The sequence below is a fragment of the Mustela erminea genome, chromosome 1, assembly GCF_009829155.1.
Source record: "Mustela erminea isolate mMusErm1 chromosome 1, mMusErm1.Pri, whole genome shotgun sequence".
Taxonomy (NCBI): Eukaryota; Metazoa; Chordata; class Mammalia; order Carnivora; family Mustelidae; genus Mustela; species Mustela erminea.
This window is the reverse complement of record NC_045614.1, coordinates 25432366-25453979: the sequence shown is the minus strand read 5'-3', so window position 1 is coordinate 25453979 and position 21614 is coordinate 25432366. Positions and strand designations below refer to the sequence as shown.

General features: G+C 37.2%; 2 protein-coding genes across 14 annotated transcripts in view; one reads left to right on the top strand and one right to left on the bottom strand.

Moving 5' to 3' along the window:
• The window catches only part of TASOR (transcription activation suppressor), a 53955-nt gene extending 44878 nt beyond the window's left edge, over positions 1 to 9077 (top strand). For 2 of the 5 annotated variants that reach the window (XM_032322787.1, XM_032322780.1), the window contains exons 19-24: positions 1273 to 1395; positions 2117 to 2276; positions 2689 to 2797; positions 4331 to 4509; positions 4681 to 4845; positions 5939 to 9077. In XM_032322787.1, the coding sequence (XP_032178678.1) occupies positions 1273 to 1395; positions 2117 to 2276; positions 2689 to 2797; positions 4331 to 4509; positions 4681 to 4845; positions 5939 to 6471 (1269 nt within the window). In that variant the 3' untranslated portion in view covers positions 6472 to 9077. The other 3 variants (XM_032322807.1, XM_032322797.1, XM_032322815.1) reach the window with 2 other exon arrangements.
• The window catches only part of CCDC66 (coiled-coil domain containing 66), a 68643-nt gene continuing 54720 nt past the window's right edge, over positions 7692 to 21614 (bottom strand). For all 9 annotated transcript variants that reach the window (XM_032322825.1, XM_032322831.1, XM_032322877.1 and 6 more), the window contains 5 exons: positions 11596 to 12077; positions 10970 to 11010; positions 9604 to 9842; positions 9277 to 9401; positions 7692 to 7959 (listed from right to left, as the gene is read on the bottom strand). In XM_032322825.1, the coding sequence (XP_032178716.1) occupies positions 7873 to 7959; positions 9277 to 9401; positions 9604 to 9842; positions 10970 to 11010; positions 11596 to 12077 (974 nt within the window). In that variant the 3' untranslated portion in view covers positions 7692 to 7872. The remainder of the gene's footprint in view (positions 7960 to 9276; positions 9402 to 9603; positions 9843 to 10969; positions 11011 to 11595; positions 12078 to 21614) is intronic.

Here is a 21614-nt window from a genome sequence, read left to right as displayed (position 1 = left end):
ACTTATGATGGTGCATATATTTCATTCTGCCATAGAATAAATCTTGGTTTTGTTACTATGTAGGAGAGAAGGATGCTTTGTGTTTTACAAATCAGATCAGAACTTTCTTTTAATCAATATCCATTAGAAAATATCCAGCAAAAATGTTAAAATAGAGTAAAAATACTATTAATAAAATTTTAAGCATCTAGAATAAGTCCAACGGACTTACTATAGGAGTTCAGTGGTCTCATTTAAAATGAATTCGCAGTTAAATCTTCTTAATGTAAAAAGACCAAAAATTACAAGCTGGCCTGTAATTTACTTTCTCATTACCAGTCTGTAAGCTGTTCTGAGATCTGCCCAGAAGCTGTAGAGGTTAGATCAAAATCTAATAATGTAGAACATGCTGCTTCAGTTCAGGGCTACACAGAAATATCCTCTTTGAGGTGATGCTTGTAGACCGTTCTTGATAGAGCAACAGACTCTTTGTGAGGCAAGCTGGGTTTAGACTTAGTGGCTAACCAGCCTTGCCAACCTTGAGAAAATTAATCTGCTCCCGTTATCTGTGAAACAAGGAATGTGACCTTTAGGACCCTGCAGTTTACTTCAGATTTCAGAATTCTACCAGCAACCAAAGAGCAAAGGAAACTGCCTGTACCACTCACTCTGTGTCCTTTGAAAGGTAGTACCATGTCACCAACATGGAGGGAGGTATTAGGTGGGAGGGTCTATTTTATTTGAAGGTGTGACTCTGACAGACATGGCTAAATAGTTCGTGAATGCCATACTGAAGCGCTGTATGAATGACTTTGGGATTGTTGTGAATTAAATGATTCCAGTAGTCCGAAAAGTGCTTTGCGAGGGAAGGTGTACTATACTGGTAACCTTGCTGCAAATAACCAAGGGCTTCCCTTGAAAGAAGAGGAAAATGAAATGAGAGAGTGGTTAATGATTGGGCTCTGGGTTGCCCAGAATAAATGATGGAACTGGGTTAAGAACCTGGGCTAATCCATTGTTCTTACGGTTCTTTTTGTACCCACCACTGGCATTTACTTCACTTTGATTGCATAGCACTGTAACATTGTGACCGTGGCATGGCCATTTAGGCTCAAATGTATAGATTCTGTAAGAAGAATGGAACTGATGATCTCTAAGGTCCATAGTATAAGGTCATCACTACTAGTGGCCATTTCTAAGTGACTACTTATCAGTTGATCTTGCATTTCTGGTGTTGAGTGGATATTTGCAAAAAAACGCTTTTAATGTTGATTTAGTTTTTCTCTTTAACAGGAATATCTTATCAAATTGGGCAATACAGAATGTCATCCAGAACAGTTTTTGGAAAGAAGATCAAAATTAGATAAACTATTGATTATTATTCAGAATGAGGACATTGCAGGTTTCATTCACAAGGTAGACTCTTAAGTCAAATTCACTACTATTTTGGTTATAAAAGTTCCCTTATTTTAAAATCTTACTGTCTTCGAGGCTAAACTTTGTTTTTAAAATATCCTTATAAGGTCTAAAAGAGGTAGAACTTCAAGTTTGGGAGATTTAGGGCTTGAGATGTAAACGATCCATCTGTGAATCAGCTTGTGATCACGTTTGCACCCTTGCAAAATTTTAAATTGCGTCACATCACAGACCCTGTCACTCATCAAGACTAAGAGTATTGACTCCTTGAATGTCAATGAGTGCGTTGACTCTGTATTGCCTTCATTTGTATGTCCCAGGTAAAACCTGTTTGTACCCTCCCTTTGCCAGACCATTTCCCCTTTCCATTGCATTTGGAGGTACCCATACAGTCTTGGGAACCTGTTTCAAGTCCTTCTGCCCTTTTAAGGCTTTCCTGACTGCATGGGCTCTTGCTGTCCTCTGAATTCTGACTGCAGTCATAGGGCCAGACAGGTTGGCCTTCATTATTCTGTTGCCAGGTCTATTGTAGGTCCCTTTTTGTCAGAATGTTCTGTTCATGGTATGTACCCAGGACAGAAATGTTGGTTTATGTCTTTGGATATGTTGGGAAATATTTTTGTATTTTGTTAGACTTCTCTTGTAGGTTACTTCACACTTGAGTCTTACCATTTCATTCTCTTATGTCCTTATTTCTGTTTTTGTTTTGGGGTTTAAATAGGTACCTGGCTTAGTGACTTTAAAGAAGCTCTCTTGCGTTAGTTTTGCTGGTGTTGATAGTCTGGATGATGTTAAAAATCATACATATAATGAATTATTTGTATCTGGAGGTTTCATTGTGTCTGATGAATCCATTCTAAATCCGGAAGTTATTACAATTGGTAAGATTTATGCTTTATTTGGAGTATGAACTTTGTCCTTTCTAGGTTTTTTTCTCATAAATGACTCATGCTTTTAAATGTATTGTTATCTCTGATTGGCAAAATGGATGAGTACATTACCATCATTTTATTACCTCAAATTTCTTTCCTTGTCTCTTAGTCACTGCACATTTCCTCTAAATCTGATATAAAGCAAGTCTGTCTGCACCGGTTGCATTTGGATCCGTTCTGCTTTGTTATTGTTACTAGCATGTTTCTGTACATAGATGTTCTTAAATCTAAGAGTATATATAGATGTCTGTCTCCCTTTGAGGGTAAAATACTACATAGGGAAGTAGATATTTCTATATAGTATCTTACATAATTGATTGACTTTTATTGAATTTAAAATAAACTTCATTATCTCTAACAGAGAACCTTAAAAATTTTTTGACATTCCTTGAAGAACTTAGTACTCCAGAAGGAAAATGGCAATGGAAAGTCCACTGTAAATTCCAGAAAAAACTAAAGGAATTGGGCAGGTAAGAGTTGATAAATAGGGGTGCCTGGGTGGCTCAGGGGATAAGGCCTCTGCTTTTGGCTCAGGTCATGATCTCAGGGTCCTGGGATAGAGCCCAGCATCGGGCTCCCTGCTTGGCAGGGAGGCTGCTTCCTTCCCCCTTCCTCTCTGCCGGCTGCTCTGCCTGCTTGTGATCTCCATGTCAAATAAATGATTAAAATCTTTAAAGAAAAAAGGGAGAGTTGGAAAATAACTACATAATTGTTGATGTCAACATTGTGTTCATTTTTCTGTGTTTATAGCAGTTTTCCCAGATGTCCTTAGCCAGTCATAAGGGGGAATGTAGTTATTTTTCTAGCCTGTTGGAAATAGTATTAGGTAGAAGTTTGCTAAAGTTGAAGTCCATTAGGTATATAGGTAAAATTGGTTTAATCTTTGCCACTTGAGGGTTTAGAATTTAAAAAAAAAAAAAAAGAACAGTCAGCACTCAATTTTTTTTTTTTTTGTTTTTTTTTTTTAACCAAACTATATATGCCAACTAGATTAGGCTCTCTCCCAATGGAGAACTACCTTAGGCAGCTAATCTATTTACACATATACTGAGACATTAATCCCAACATGATAAGGGGATTTGTGATTAGGACATTTATTTATGTAAGTAGTTGATTTCCCCAGTGATTCTTGTATTATTAATCCACTTGAAAGGCTCCACAAATTATTCTATAATAAGATGGATTTTGGATCTTCTTAAATATCTATATATTTTAGAGTGTCTATATAGTATATTTATGTAAATATACTACTATATACTAGTTTAAGGATCTAAGAGACTCTCTAGTTAAGAATTGTTTTACATTCTGTCAACCAGCATTTTTGAAACTTAATGGGAAAACATTTTTCTTCTAATACCCTAATACTTTCTATGGAACACTTAGGGAAATTAAGGTTTAAATGATTGACAAGTATTTAACTTTTTATAGTAATTCACTTCTTAAAAACTTGTTTTATCTTCAAATTATGTGAAAATAGGCATTGGAAGAGCCTTTACTTTTGTGTAACGGATAACAGTAAGCAGATGATAATGAGGCCCAAAGGTGTGACTGGTGCAAAGTTAGTACCCTCATCTTGCTGACAACAGTAGTTTCTACCAATTGTTGCCTTGTGCTTGGAGGTGTACAAATAGTTTCGAGCCATGTATTTTTTTTGAAGGAAAGGTTTTTTGTTTTGGTCCTCCTATGCCCTTTGTTCACATTCTAAATTAGTAAAGCTAAAGGGGAAAGTATTGTTATTCAGTAGGTACAATGAGATTGTAGTATAAAGCTGAACAGCTGGCTCTCCGGCTTTGCAAAGAAAGCCCCTGGATGTCAGCATGGGTTGTACAATTCCTGCTCCCCTCCCTCTCCTAGGAAGCACCCGTCCATCAGGCAGTGAACTAAAGCAGTGCAGTTGTCACTGGTTGCCTCTATTGAGAAATTATGGTTTTAATTTGAAGCAAAAACATCCATACTAAATTTTAGAAATGCAGATCCAGATATTGAACTACTTACTTCCACAGATTGAATGCTAAAGCTCTAAGTCTACTGACACTTCTGAATGTCTATCAAAAGAAACATCTGGTTGAAATTTTGTCATACCACAATTGTGATTCACAAACTCGAAATGCTCCAGAATTGGAATGCCTTATCAGACTTCAGGCTCAAAACATACAGCAACGACACATAGTCTTTCTAACAGGTAAAAAGTGCCGTCTTAATAAGCTTTTTATTATGAATGTAGGAATGTGGACGGAAGGGTATTGTTGCCAGTGGTGGGTGTTAAATACTTTCGTGGGGGTGGCATCATCGTCTGTCTGTCCCACGTAGGTTTTCACGTTTTATACCCGAACCTTTTTATTTTTTCATTTAGAAAAGAATATCAAGATGGTCTCCAGTTATACAGATAATGGAATAGTGGTTGCGAGTACTGAAGACTTTATGCAAAACTTTAAAAATCTTGTGGGCTATCACAACTCAATCACAGAAGAAAACCTTCCACTGCTTGGTGCTAATGAGACTCTTGAGTCACAGTCAGGTAACTTTTCAGTAGTCTTACTTTTCTTTAAGGCAGACAGAAAAAGAGGAATGGTTTTGTGTTGTTTTCATAGAACAAAATGCCTGCTTTGAAACTACTCGCCCTCTGTGTAAACAGCTTCAGGGGAAGTGTTTCAAGCCACTTAGCCACTAAGCTGTTCTTAGAGTACACAAAATCTCATTTATTATACTATAGTCAATAAAAGCTCTTAAGTATGCTGGATACTACCAGAGTAGGCATTTTCTCTTTTGAGGGTATGTAAACTTTATTGGCTGTTGTCAGCAGAGGGATTTTTTGTTTTGTTTTGTTTTCAAGGATTTTATTTATTTGACAGATCATAAGTAGCCAGAGAGGCAGGCAGAGAGAGAGAGGGAGGCAGGCTTCCTGCTGAGCAGAGAGCCCGATTTGGGGCTCGATCCCAGGACCCCGAGATCGTGACCTGAGCTGAAGACAGAGGCTTAAATTACTGAGCCACCCAGGCGCCCAGAGGGGTTGTTTTTTTTTTTTTTTAAAAAAGGACACCAGATAATGGGGAATTTAGCATTGGGCTACAGAATCTCCCCAGATGTATATAGGAATTTAAGTACAAGGTAGTAGGAATATATCCATAGCTTTAGTGTTCTGTGAGATGGCCTCTGCTTTGCTTCTAGGTTTTATGTTAAATGAAAGATGTACGTACTTTATTTTTGATGAAAAGCAGAGATGATCAAACATTTGCTAGAACTAACCAGTTTAGTCATAATCCAGTGAAGCTAGATGTCAAAATTTTTATTTTTTATTTGTCTTGTCAAATACTGAATTACCGTATAACTTTAGATGCTGTTTTGACATTAACCCCTTTGGAGCTGGGAGTTGGGATTTCCCAACATTAAACGTGAACACATTTCGCAGAAGCTTTTAGCATCGGATTATCTGGACATTCACACCTAGTGTGAGTGTTGTGACTAAGTGAACTTGTGGCAGAAGACCAAGCTTTAAGGGATTGTGGACTTGCAGACCCTGACGCATTATATTGTGTGAGTAGTGTATAATTTTAAAACTTAAACAAATTGTGTATTTCAATAGAGGAGGACTTTTTGTTTTTTAAATGTAGCTCTTTTAGAAAACGATGAAAAGGATGAAGAGGATATGTCTCTGGATTCAGGGGATGAAATCTCACAAATAGAAGTATGCAGCAATTTTCATTCAGAAATATTGGCGAAAGAGACCAAAGGATCACGTGGAACAGATCAAAATAAGAATATTCAAATTGAGTTGCAATCGTCTCTTGACGTGCAAAAAAGTTTATTAGAAGATAAGACTTATCAAATTGATTCTGAAGAAAGAGCTTCTGTTGCTATAGTATGCTCTGAAGGAGAGAACAGCAATGCAACTGAACAAGATTCATATAGCAACTTTCAGGTTTATCACAGTCAATTAAATATGTCCCATCAGTTTAGTCATTTTAATGTTCTTACTCATCAGACATTTTTGGGGACACCATATGCCCTTTCATCAAGTCAGTCTCAAGAAAGTGAAAATTACTTTTTATCTGCTTATACTCAAAGCTTGGATAGAGATAAATCTCCATCTCCATTAAGTTGGGGAAAAATTGATTCATCCAGGCCTTTTTCAAAAGAGAAATAGTCACTTTTTTTTTTTTTTTTTTGGAAATAGGTTGTTATGGACTTTATCTGTTTCTTATAAGTGAATTAACAATTTATATTTCATTCTCAACAAAGGTTTCTTGTCCTTCCTCAATGTTTTTTTTTTCCTCTTATTTAAATCATGATGGCCTGTAACAGTTGAAGCATCTGAAAACTGAAATAAATATATATATTTTTAACATATATTGTACTTGAATTATCTCATGTTGGCACTTTTTAAGTTCTACATTTATAAGTTACCTATACCTGGGCTTCAAATTGAAGCCTGTTTTATATATATAAAATCAGATAATTTGCAAAAGGATAGTCAGCAATGACTTTTCTTCTCCCCATCAGATGATACCAATTACTTTTGCTAAAATGATGTACCAATCAACTATTGTATTTATTTTAAGCTTTTTGTATAGTATTTATACAGGGATAAGCCAGTGATATCAACAGATACTTATTGGATTTTGGTTCAATACCTCAAGATTTATCTAACAGTGAATGCAGTTTCAATTTAGATGATAAACTATGTATATAAGTATAATTTAGGACATAATACCAGGCAGCATTATTTTTATCTTTAGGCTTAGTCATGTAAAAATTGCCTTTTGCTAAAATTTTGGATCAACCTCTTATTCGAGGTGTTTGATCATTACAGTTTTCAGTGCTTATTAGTATGGTCCTGGACGTAACCAAATTCCATCCCATACTTCCAAAAGATAGCTTCTGTTGGAAGAACTTTGTTACAGATTTTTAAATTAGTAGTGTTAGAGAAATTTAAGTATATTTTTGAGGTGGTAAAAACTTAAGTACTTTACTAAAAATAACTTAATATTCACAGATAAAGTATAAGATGATCAATTTTAAAACCATATCTGTTCCTGATAACTGCCTGCATTAGAAATGCAAACTTGTAAAATGTTTTTGTAAAGTCCTAAAACCAGGAATTAGAGGAAAAAAACAGAGCTATTTTAGTTAAAGTTGGGATGTGTTAAGTCAGACCTTCCTTTGGCCCCTCAGAAGAACTTGGGAGAGTTCCTAACCTCTTAAATCTTTTTGTAGAACAAAATACCTAAGTGGTATTCCAATAATAAGCTACATAAGTATAGAAGAACGTGGTCTGTGAACAGGTCAGAAACCTGTCTTAAGGTAAGTAGAAAGTGTTTAAATACCTAGATTGTGATAGAGCAAAAAAATGTTTTTTTACTAAGCTTTACAAAAATGTCTGTTTTATTGTAAAAAATATATATATACACACACAGCGTTGTACTACATAATGTACAAGTTTGAAATAAGCATTTATAAAATCTAGGTTATTTGGAAAATACAGTAATGCAATGAACACATTTTATAATTTAGAAGCAACAAATGTGAGGGATTTGATTTTCTACATTTAAAACGAAGAATTAAAATTCTCTTCTTGATTTGCAGCTAAAGGCATGAGATTAGTTTCCAACTCCCTTTGCTTCTGGAGAAGGCCCTGAAATCACATTGATATGTTAGTAAGGTGTGCAGCAGACTTGCAAATTACTCCTATTTTACATCTCTGCCCTTCTAATCCAGAATTATATTTACATTACTTTGAGAACCTGTAATTAATTCAGTTACTTGGCTATAGCTTAAGCTTTATCTTTGTCATGTTAAATTTTAACCACTCAAAAAACCTACATCAGACTTTCTCACTTGGATATTGTGTAGCTACCACATATGTGTAATATTATGTTTTTCGCATAAAAACCAATAGGGATGATTTTTCCAAGTCTGCATAACTATGGAGCTGAAATCCCCTTAAAGGCTCTTAAAATGGTAATGAGACACACTGAAGGAGTCTCCCAACATCCAGTGTTTATCTTGACTGCACTGACCTTAGTGGCTTAGACAAGGCCCTGCTGAAATTAAGATGTGGCTACTATACAGGTGGGTCACTATGTACATGGTCTATATTCCTGCCTCTTGACCTCACAACTTTTACCTCTATTAAGAAAAGTGCCTTGTCACTTTAAAGGAAAATTTAAAAGATTTACTGCTTGTTACATAATCTATATGTAACCATTTAAAGAACCAAAAGTACGTAATTGTTACCATGATTTTCTAGCTCTATGTGAACAAATTGGGAAAGCAACGCGTGAATCAACAATTTGAAATGCAAGAGGCATATATGTAAATGACTGGACATGGAAAAGGGCACTCCTGAAGTGGCAATTTATTTTTCCTAAGATCAGGGATCGGTATTTAAAGGCCAGCTGATAAAGGTTATATACACTTAAATATTGAATGTTACTAGATTTTATTCTTGCCTGAGCAAGCTAATGAGAAATGACAATAACTGACCTGGGAGGAGATGTAGTCTGATGGGTAAGGTTAAGGTTATGTGTATACTTTCACACCGAATTTTATTATTATTCTTTGGGACTTGCAAATATTCTGTTCTGAACACTGCCAACACATTCAATTAAAAACGTGAACTGATTACTTACTAAGAATCCATTAAAGGATAATTGTGTATTTTCTGTCTTGGGTTTTAGGGCTTATTAATTCATGACTAGTACCTTTAAACATGTATGCTTTTTTTCCTTCAATAAAATTGTCTTAATATTAGAACTGTCTCACGATTTCATACTGGAGTATTGTGATGTGAATCAAATTGAAGGAAATAACTTTTTAACTGGGATGTGGTAAAAGTCCCATATAATCATGTAACGAATTAAGCCTTTAAATTCGCCCTTTTGATACACAGTCCTCCATTAGCCATAAACAGAAAAGTTACATTCACACTTGGTGAAAAAGCTCCTCCTACCTGTCTCAGTTCTGACAGTCCCTTAAGGATTGCTTGCTGTCGGTCCCTGTTTTTCACCAAGTTAGGATTAAGAAGTGGGTCCCTGACATCAGCATCAAAGAGCTGCCGTTGTTCTTGGTCACAGGCTGCAGACAGATGGAAGTGGTAGGTTAAATACATCTCTAGTATGATACTCCCTATACTATACTATGTCTAAGGATTCATTAATAAACTTTTAGTAATGGACCCCAAAATAGAAATTCTACCCCTCCTAAGGGCAAGAAAATTAGTTTGGATTCTGAATTTAGTGTTGGGGGGAAGGAGGGAAGGATACTTATGTTTACTTACCATGTGGATTTTGGTACTGAAGATCGTGGGTTAAAGGCCTAGACAGTGGTGCATCTGGATCAAGGTAATAAATCTCATTGGTTCGGACATAGGGGATAAAATGGGACGGTTCAGGAAGTCCAGGTGATGTTTCTATTTGACTGTCTTCTAAGATCAGATTTTGTCTTTCAAAATTACTGTTTTTTAGAGTTTGTTGTGTTCTGTTTTTCACCATTGGAACTGGTGGTGGTGACTGAGACCTGTTTTTTCCCCCCAAAAAAGCACAATTAAGGACTAAGAAGCTTTAATGCAAATTATGTATTTGAGCATATCTACTCTTCAATCACATTTCAATTCAGTCTACACGTAACACCTTTGGAACACTAGGAAGACAAATGAGTTCTATGATCCTTTTCCTAAAATGGCAAACGAATAGGATGACTTCTTACTTGGCAAGGATATACAGAGGAAAATGAGGATCAACACTAGCCGGGCTGATTTAAGACTAGTGTTTCTTTGGGGCGCCTGGGTGGCTCAGTGGGTTAAAGCCTCTGCCTTCAGCTCAGGTCATGATCCCAGGTCCTGGGATGGAGCCCCACATCGGGCTCTCTGCTCAGCGGGGAGCCTGCTTCCTCCTTTCTCTCTCTGCCTGCCTCTCTGCCTACTTGTGATCTCTGTGTGTCAAATTAATAAATAAAATCTTAAAAAAAAAAAAAAAAGACTAGTGTTTCTTTGATAATTCACCATAAAACAATATACTTACCATGTGAACCAAACTTCCTGTTACAGCCACATTCTGACACAACTCTAAACTACCTGGTTCATGCACAAAAGCATAAAATAAAATTTCTAACCATCTAAATCTCCTACTGTAGCTGAATTTCTCATTATCCCTCCTGGTCATTTCTTCATAACCTCCTCAATCCAAGCAGAAGGTCTGTTCCACTTGTGACATAACTGGAAAGTCAAAACTGTTTTATTTTTTAAAAAGATTTAGAGACAGAGTCCCAAGCACACTCTGTGCTAAGCACAGAGCCTGACGTGGGTCTCCATCCATGACCACAACCTCATGAAACCAACAGTCAGTCACTTAACTGACTGAGCCAGCCAGGTGCCCCAAGTCAAAATTATGTTAGCTAAGCTTGCCAGATTTACATTCCTACCTAGATAGTTAGGCCCAGTCCAAATTGGGCCTTCAAATTTTAGGTAAAATGTCAGCCACATTTCCCTTAAACCTGTATTTCTCACCTCTAAGTTCTACACGTTACTGGTTTCTGACTTCATATATATACAAGCTTTGATTTTACCTATATTCTGAGCAAATATTTTGTACTTTTGTCCCACACAGCACTAAGTAACTATGGAATCAATCCAGTCCATAACGTACCTTTCCTTGCTGAAAGAATTAATTTTCAGAGGCTCTTCTTCCTAAAGGGTAGAAAAATGCAGACAGAGTAGCAGTACTGCTGTATGTCCCCACAAATACTTCTTAAAATTTGAGATAATCTGAGGAGGATAACTGAATAACAGATATTGGATAATGGGACAGATTTTATATTTTTCCAATCACAGAACCAATGCAGTAATTCCTGACCTTGTAAAATTATCCTGTCTATATGAACTACAAACAAGAATTCTGAATGGCTATTAAAACAATGAACTGCATTCATCTATACAAGGTTAAAGTGTCAAGTTTTTCTGTAAAGGACCAGATAGTAAACACTTTCGGCTTTGTGGGCCATGTGGTGATCTCTTACAACTACTCTAAGCCAGACACAGACAATTTATAAAAGAATGAGCATTTTTATAAACTTGATTTACAAAAAGCAGCAGCATGATGGATTTGCCCACAGGCCACAGTCTGACAACCCCTAGTATAAACCAAAAGTATATTTCTTAAATTCTTGCTCAGATACAGAGCCACCTTGTCAAAATATACATGTGGGGAACTGTTTTCAATCTAGAAACATCAATACATACTTTAAAAATATTGTTAAGACAGAAAAATTTTACCTTTTTGATTAGATGCCACCTGAACCTTGGCTCAGTTTCTTGAGATGAAGGAAGAACTGGTGAAGTGCCTCTATTTTGAGAGAGATGTCCAGGACTATTTCTTTCTACCAGATTAAGCAGTTCCATCTGCCTTCTTACTTTTTTTTCTTCTCTCTGCTTTTGAAGCTGTTTGGGGTACTTTTCTGATGCTGGAATATACCTTTTGAGTGGTTTGTTTATATTCCAATCAGGCCTTTTAGGACATTTCTTCATAAGTGCTTTCTCTGTCCTTGCAAACTCTTTACACTGATCATCACACCAACTGTTTTCTTTTTCTAGGTTGGCTCCTTTAACCTGATTTATTAGTTCTTTGTCCTTCTTAGTGTTAAACTGTTCATTAAATTCTGCAGGAATCTCAGGAGATGAACAGTTTAGAATTTCCCTCTCTATTACTGTTCCACAGAATGATTCTGCATTGGTGAATGCTCCTGTATTTAAGTCATCTAAAGAAAAATTTCAGAGGATTAATTTTTAATTGTTATAAAATACAGAATTTACTGCTTTATTTTTTTCAAAGGCATTATAGTTTTGTGGGGTTCCCCCCCCCAAAATTCTGTATAATTAAACAACTTCTATTCTCCCTGCCAGCTTCTGGCAACCAGCATTCTACTTTGTTTCTATGATTTGACTGTATTAAGTACCTCATAGAAGTAGAATCATGCAGTATTTGTCTTTTAATGACAGGCTTATTTCGTATTAGTATAATGTCCTTGAAGTTCACCCTGTATTTGTACAGCATGTGTCATAATTCCTCCCTTTTTAAGGCTGAGTAATATACCATCGTAGGTGTATATCACACTTTGTTTATCCATTCATCTTTCAAGGGACAACATTTGGATTGCTTCTACCTTTTAGTTACTGTGACTAATGTTGCTATGCACACTGGTGTCCAAATATCTCTTCTCACTTTCCAGCTCTTCTGAGTATATACCCAGAACGGGAATATAATATGCTAATTTTATTTTTGAATTTTTTTTTTAAGATTTTTTGTTTATTTATTTGACAGACAGATTACAAGTAGGCAGAGAGGGAGATGGAGAGGACAAGCAGGCTCCCTGCTGAGCAGAGAGCCCAATGCAGGGCTCGATCCCAGGACCCTGGGATCACGACCCAAGCGGAAGGCAGAGGCTTTAACCCACTGAGCCACCCAGGCATCCCTATCTTTGAATTTTTTGAGGAAATGCTTTATGTTTCCTATATTGACTACTGTATTTTGCGTTACCAATAGCGCACAAGGGTTCTAAATCTTATATTAAACCATTTTTAAGTGTACCACTCACCATATCAGACAAACCCACAGTACTCCACAATTTTCAGACGCTTTCATTTACCCCAACAGAAACCCTACATCCACTAAGTAGTAACTCCACATTCCACCCTCCCTCCCCACCTCTCTACCTTCCATCTCTATGAATCTGTCCACCCCACTCTCGATTCCTCCCACAAGTGAAGCTATAGGGTATTTGTGTTTCTCGGCACTCCTGCTGAACACAGAGCCACATTATTTACTCAGCAAGGTGCCTTGGTCATCCATGCCATAAAGTGTTTCACAACTTAAGAAGGTTCAGTCTTTTGTGGAGCCCAATGAACTCACAACCCTGAGATCACGACTTCCGGTAAGATTGAGTTAGACACTTAGCCATCCAGACTCCCCCAGATGATTTGTTCTCAACATCACATAATACAGACCATTTTTTAAAAGAAACTTTTCACAAGACTGTCCCTGGCTTTCGCTTAGAATATACAAAATCCATATAGTATAGAATATCATCTTGTATATCTAAGAGTATTTCCTTCTCAGAAAAAGTCATATCAGTGGTAACTGACAAAAAAGTGAGATACTAAGTTCTTTTTCATAACTTGGCTTGAAATTAAAGTACAATAAATATACAGGATCTGGAAAATGTCCTTCCCTGTCTAAAGTACTGGGAAAATATCTCTTATACCTCCCTTCTTGGAGTCAAATTTTTAGGGAAATGTTGTTGATGAAACGTCATGTGTTTTTTTTTGTACTTTTAGATCCATATGACTCATATACCATTATATTCTGCCTGCAGACCATAGCTAAATCACATAAAACACTGGAAAAGTTTACGCAAAAAAGACTTCTGAAATTTTCTTCTTACATGTTTACAAATGTATTCAGCTGTAACAGCTGTGAAACCAGTTGAACAGTTTACAAAATTTCAAAATCTTTGACTCATGATTAAAATTTTTTTTTTTTTTTAAAGATTTTGTTTATTTGACAGAGAGAAATCACAAGTAGATGGAGAGGCAGGCAGAGCGAGAGAGGGACGCAGGCTCCCTGCTGAGCAGAGAGCCCGATGCGGGCCTCGATCCCAGGACCCTGAGATCATGACCTGAGCCGAAGGCAGCGGCTTAACCCACTGAGCCACCCAGGCGCCCTAAAATTTTTTCTTAAAAGATTTTATTTATTTGACATAGAGACATCCCAAGTAGGCAGAGAGGGAGAGAGAGAGAGAGGGAGGAGGAAGCAGGCTCCCTGCCTAGCAGAGAGCCCGATGCGGGATTTGATCCCAGGACCCTGAGATCACGACCTGAGCTGGAGGCAGAGGCCTAACCCACTAAGCCACCCAGGCAGCCCCCCATGATTAAAATTTTAAATACACAATTAGCTAAGGAAAAAAGGTCTTGCTACACATTAAAAATTAATAGTCCATTTATTGCTCTCTTATGCTGGACACTTACCAGGTCTGTTATTCCAGAATGGAGATGCTATAGGTCCAATCCCTAGTAAGGCTGCCTAGCCTGCATCATTCTAATACTGGATATCTTCTTTTGCCATTCTATACCCATTTAACGCCTTTTTCTACCATGACTCACTGCCCTGGCAAGCTAAACTGGTATGAACCGTTACCAATGGGTTCCTGGGTCCTCCAACTTCAGTCAAGAGGGGTTCACTGGCAGATTAAAGGGAGGAAAGCACGGGCGGCCTGGGTGGCTCAGTGGGTTAAGCCACTGCCTTCGGCTCAGGTCATGATCTCAGGGTCCTGGGATCGAGTCCCGCATCGGGCTCTCTGCTCGGCAGGGAGCCTGCTTCCCTCTCTCTCTCTCTCTACCTGCCTCTCTGCCTACTTGTGATCTCTGTCAGATAAATAAATAAAATCTTTAAAAAAAAAAAAAAAGGGAGGAAAGCAAATGAAGTCAGGATATTTATTCCACTAGCTCATTCCCTGTATTGACCCGAGGCTGACTCTGTCCCTTTACCAAAGGTCACTGTTCCCCTCAAAGCTACCTCTAACACAACTTTTGCCTTCTAGGTTCTGGTAATCAGCTCAGTTGCTACTAGCACCGAAGTCATGAACTCTCTCTGATTCCCTCACACCGAGTTTTTTTGGAAATGGTCCCTTTCTACATAAAGCATCCTGAGTTACTCTATTTTGAACCTGACTGATTAAATTCTCTTATTTAGAGCCACTCAGTGATAATACACATAACTTCACTGTCTTAAGCAATTATTTTCACTTTCCCTTAAATGTGTAGGATTCATATAAATCTGTTACTTATCTGGAACATAGGGAAAGGACTGAAACCGATTCACCAACCTTAAGCACAAAGTATCAAACAATACCAAGAGCTCATAAGCAGAATAATTTTAGATAAGTGAGCAGCTTTCAGGTAAGTAACCCAGACCACCTTCTTGAGGTGCCAATGGTTTGAACCCTACACCGGGCACTCCAAGCTTTTAAGATCTGATCTTGAGAGAGGAGTTCACAAAACATCTAGCTTAGAAAGCCAATAGGGCTGATGTCTATGAGACCCACAAAGTTATAGCAGAAGGTGAAAATGCCTGTTGTGTGGACTAACCCCCCAGGGCCCAGCAAAGATGCAGTCAATGGTACCGCAGAGTTACTAATATAAGTAAACAACTTCTTTTCACATAAAGTGTTGGCCTAAGGGGCAGGCATCTAACTTAACCATGTATCTAGGGACTTACTGGTATACTATTCCAGGGAAGTAAGGCTGTCAGGTACTACCTTCATTTAAACACTAGGCCTGGTCGCCTGGGCGATTCAGTTGGTTAAGCAGGTCATGGTCCAGGAGTCCTGGGACTGAGTCTGGCATTAGGCTTCCTGCTCAGCAGGGAGTCTGCTTCTCCCTCCACCTCCCCCTACCCCCATTCATGACTGCTCTCTAATAAATAAAATAAGACCTTAAAAGAAAAACTTAAAAATAAAGTACAAAAAAATATACATGCCTACTATGAACCCCTAACAGTTGCTATCTTTAAGAGTTCTAGCCCCCACCCCACCCCACCTCACCCCAACCAGCAGGTGTCACCTTCATGCTTTTCCTGTCCTACTCCAGAGCGCCAATATCCCCTTGGAAGGGAACTTTTTACACGCTGTTGCCCTGTATTTTATGTCGTACCCTGAATAACCAGGCCCTGAAGGCTGGGAGGCTTCTGCTTGTGGTCCTAGTGGATATTTATATATATATTTATATATGTTAAAAGCTGCTGCCTGAAGGTCTGGCTTCCATCAGCCTGAATCTAAGTGCTGACTCAGATACTCCCCTCTCTAGGACACTGACCAATCTTGGCACACTCAACAACTAGGAGCTTTTGTAAATAAAACTGGCTGCAGGGACTATCACAAAAGCTTGAGAGACAACCAAGAGCGTGAGTAGGGTTGAACAATAAGGTTCAGTGCATACATGAGGCCATCCTCCAATCCTGAGACAGGGAGTTGTTATAACTGATGCACACAAACCAAGACAGAATGAAGAAACCAGAGGAATATGTTCTAAACAGGAGAATAAGATAAAACCTCAGGATAAAAACCTTAATGAAAAAAATTTACCTAACAGAGTTCGAAGTAATGGTGACAAAGATGCTCACAGACCTTGAAAGAATGGATAAACACAGTGAAAAACTTCAAAAAGAAAATATAAGTACTCAGGGTACCAAATACAAGTTACAGACCTGAGGAATATATTAACTGAAAAATAACACTAGAAGGGTTCAATAGGAGACTAGATGATGCAGAGGAAAGGATCGGTGAACTCAAAGACAGGATAGTGGAATTCATCCAATCAGAGCATCAAAAAAATAGAAATGAAGATAGCTCAAGGAAGTTATGGGACAACACCAAGCCAACAAATATTCAAATTATTTGGAGCCTCAGAGGAGAAAAGCAGCAAAAAACTTACTTGAAGAAACAATGGCTGAAAATATCCCTAACCCGGAAAAGAAACCAATATCCAGATTCAGGAAGCACAGAGAATTAAAAATAAGAAACACAAAGAAACCATCACTGAGATTCTTATAATTAAAACGTTGAAACTTAAAGACAAGGACTATATCTTAAAAATGGTAGAAAATCAACTTGTGGGGCGCCTGGGTGGCTCAGTGGATTAAGCCGCTGCCTTCGGCTCAGGTCATGATCTCAGTGTCCTGGGATCCGAGCCCCGCATCGGGCTCTTTGCTCAGCGGGAGCCTGCTTCTCTCTCTCTCTCTGCCTGACTCTCCGCCTACTTGTGATTTTCTCTCGTCTGTCAAATAAATAAATAAAATCTTAAAAAAAAAAAAAAGAAAATCAACTTGTTACATACAAGAAACCCCTCATGAGATTTTTTTTAGCAGATACTTATAGGTCAGAAGACAGTGGCTCAATATATTCAAAGTGCTGGAAAAAAAAAACTTCCAGCCAATTTTTATGTGTGCAGAGTTATTCAGAATAAAGGAGAGTAAAGTTTTCCAAACAAGCAAAAAATAAAAGAGTTAATCACCACTAAACTGGCCTTAATGACTGAGTCACCCAGGCCACCCCACCACTAAACTGGCTGTAAAAGAATGTGAAAATTTCGTCAAGTTGAAAACAAAGGGCGCTAATCAACAAGAAAACTTAGGAAAATAAAAATCTCCTTAGTAAACATTAATACAAAATAAAAGTAGTGGGTTAATCACTTTGACAGCTAGTCTGAAAGTTAAAACAGAAAAGTAGTAAAAATAACTATAACTGGAATAATAGTTATGGGATATGAAAGATAAAGATACAAAAGATTAAAAAGATGTGAGACAGAGCTTTAGAGTGCTCTCAAAATTGTTACGAACTGTTAAAAAGACTTATAAATTAAGTTATATGTAAGACTACGTGTAACCACAAAGTAAAAACCTATAGTAGACAACACAAAAGAGAGATTCACAAAGATCAAAAAAAGAATCTAACAATACTATTAAAGTCATCAAAACAAAGAGAAGAAAGGAACTAGAAAAAAATGAACAAAATGGCAATAAGCACACACGTATCAATAATTTCTTTAAGTTTAAATGTACTAAATTTTCCAAATCAAAAGACGGAGTGGCTGAATGGGAAAGAAAAATTAGGCTGCCTATAAGAGACTCATTTCAGAAGGAAACACACACAGAATGAAAATAAACAGATGGGAAAAGATGTTCTATGCTAATGGAAAAGGAAGTGAAGGTAGCTACACTTCTTTCAGACAAATAGACTTTAAAACAAAGACTGCAATAATTATGAGACAAAGAAGGGCAATACATAATGATAAAGGGGTCAATCCAACAAGAGATATAACATCTGTAAATATTTATGCACTCAACACAGGAGAACCTAAATATATAAGGGAAATATTCACACACCTAAAGAGAGGAACTGAAAAGGAGTACAATAATAGTAGGAGACTTTAACAACCCATTTATATCAATGCATAGAACATCAAGAGAGAAAGTAAAAAAACAAGACCTTAAACATTAGACCAGATAAACCTTATGGGCAGATTCAGAAAATTTTAAAAGCAACAGAATACACACTCAAGTACACAAGAACATTTTCCAAGATAGATCATGGAATGCCACAAAGTCCGTTTTAATAATAGTCATGAAAATTCAAACTATATTATGCATTTTTTTCAACAATGATACAAAACTAGAAATTAATAATTACCTGAGGAAAACTGGAAAACTCACAAGTATGTGGAGACTAAATAACATACCACTTAATCAGTAGGTCAAACAAAAAGTCAAAAGAAATAGTGGCTTGCGGCACCTGGGTTGCTCAGTGGGTTAAAGCCTCTGCCTTCAGCTCAGGTCATGATCCCAGGGTCCTGGGACTGAGCCCTGCATCAGGCTCTCTGCTCGGGTGGGGAGTCTGCTTCCCCCTCTCTCTCTGCCTGCCTCTCTGCCTACTTGTGATCTCTGTCTGTGAAATAATAAATAAAATCTTTTAAAAAAGAAAAGAAATAAATGTCTTGAGGCAATTTAAACTAGAAATACAACACATCAAAACTTACACGATGCAGCAAAAACAGTTCTAAGAGGGAAGGGAAATTTGAGTGATAAATGCCTACATCAAGAAACAAGAAAGTCTCAACTAAACATAACTTTAAATCCAGGGAAATAGAAAACCAAACAAACTCAGAACAAAGAAGGAAATAATGAAGATCAGGATGGAAATAAATGAAATACAAATATACAATGACAACACATGGTATCAATGAAACTAAGAGCTGTTTTTTGAAAAGATAAAACTCACCAACTTTAGCTAGAATCTTCAAGAAAAATAAGAGACGACTCAAAATCAGGATAAGAGACATGATAAAGATACCAAAGAGATGCAAAGGATCATGAACTACTATGAACAACTACAAATGAACTATTCGACAACCTAGAACAAATGGATAAATTCCTAGAAACATACAACCAAAAAGAAAAATCGAAACACACTTATTACTAGTAAGGAGAATTAATAATTAAAAAAACCTCCCTACAAATAGAAGACCAGGCCCAGATGGATTCAATGACAAATTCTACCCTACATTCAAAGAATTAATACAAATCCTTCTCAAATTCTTCCCAAAAACACAAGAACAAGGAACACTTCCAAACTTATTTTATGAGGCCAGCATCACCCTGATACCAAAATCAGAGAAGACTGCTACAAGAAAAAAAAGTTATGGGCCAATACCCATGATAAATATAGATGCAAGAATTCCTCAACAGGGACGCCTGGGTGGCTCAGTCAGTTAAGTGGCTGCCTTCGGCTCAGGTCATGATCCCAGGGTCCTGGGATCAAGCCCCACATCGGGCTCCTTGCTCGGCAGGGAGCCTGCTTCTCCTCCCTCTGCCTGCCTGCTGCTCTCCCTGCTTGTGCTCTCTCTCTCATTATCCCGCTCTCTGTGTCAAATAAATACATAAAAATATTTTTTTAAAAAATTTCCTAAACAGAATATTAGCAAACAAAATTCAACAATACATTAAAGGGATCATACACCATGATCAAGTAGGATTTATTACAGAGATGCAAGGATGTTGCAACATCTGCTAATAAACTGAGACACAACAGAGTAACAAAATGAAAGCTACAGATCATATGATCATGTCAACAGAGGCAGAAAAAGCATTTGGCAAAGTTCAAATCCATTTATGATAAAAATTCTTACACAAGGTATAAAGAGACTATACCTCAAAATAAGACTATATATGTATGCCAAGCAAGTAGCTAACATCATACTCAGCAGTGAAAAGGTGAAAGCTTTTATCTAAGATCAAGAACGAGACAAGGATGTCTATTCTCCACACTTTTACTCAACATAGCACTGGAAACCCTAGCCATAGCAATTAGGCAAGAAAAGGAAAAGGCATCCAAGCTGGAAAGGAAGAAGTAACCTAACTGTCACTATTAGCAGATGGCATCATTTATTTACAGAAAACTCTAAAAACTCCACCAAAATCTGTCAGACAAACAATTTCCATAAAGGTACAGGATATAAAAATCATTATACATGAATCTGTTCTGTTTCTATACACTAATACTGTTAAGGAAATTAAGGAAAAATCCCACTTGCAATTGCATCAAAAATATAATACTAGGAATAAATTTAACCTTGGAGGTAAAAAACCTGTACACTGAAAACTGTAAGATACTACTAAAAGAAACTGAAGAATACACAAATAAATGCAAAAACATGTCATGCTGATTGGAAGAATTACTATTCCTAAAATGTCTATATTGTCCAAAATAATCTGCAGACTCATTGCAATTCCTATCAAAATTCCAATGGCCAACAGAAATAGAACAATCCCAAAATTTCTAGGGCAACACAGAAGACCCTATAAAGAAAGCAACCCTGAGAAAGAACAAAGCTGGAGGCATCACAGTACCTGATTTCAAACTACATTACAAATCTATAGTAATCAAAACAGTACAGTACTCACATAAAAACAGAGACACAGATCAAAAGAAGAGAACAAGGTGCCCAGAAATAAACCCACACTTATATGAAGGGTTAATTACAACAAAGAAGCCCAGAATACACAATGGGGAAAGGACAGTCTTTTTAGTAAACAGTGCTGGGAAAACTGGACTGTCAAATGCAAAACATGACACTTGACAACTATCTTACAGTATACACATAAATGAACCCAAAATAGATAAAATCTTCAATACAGGACCTGAAACATAAAACCCTAGAAATGAAAACATAAGCAGTAATAAACTCCTTGACATTGATGTTGGCAATCCTTTTTAAAATCTGAGTCCAAAAGCAAAGGCAACAAAAATAAAAGTAAACAACCAAGACTGTATCAAACTAAAAACATTTCTTTACATCAAAGGGCAAAGGAAACCAACAAAATGAAAAGGCAACCTACTAAATGGGAGAAAATATTTGCAAATAATGTATCTGATAAGGGGTTAATATCTAAAATATATAAATAAATCATACAGAAGAACAAGAACAAGATGATACTCTCAACATATACTGAAAAAAGCATTTGACAAAGTACAACATCCTTTTTGATCAAAACTCTTCACGGTGTAGGGATACAAGGCACATACCTCAGTATCATCAGAATCTCACAGCGAATATCATTCTCAATGCGGAAAAACTGAGAACTTTCTCCCTAAAGTCAGGAACATGGCAGGGCTGTCCACTATCACCACTGCTATTCAACACAGTACTAGAAGTCCTAGCTTTGGCAATCACACACCAGAAAGAAA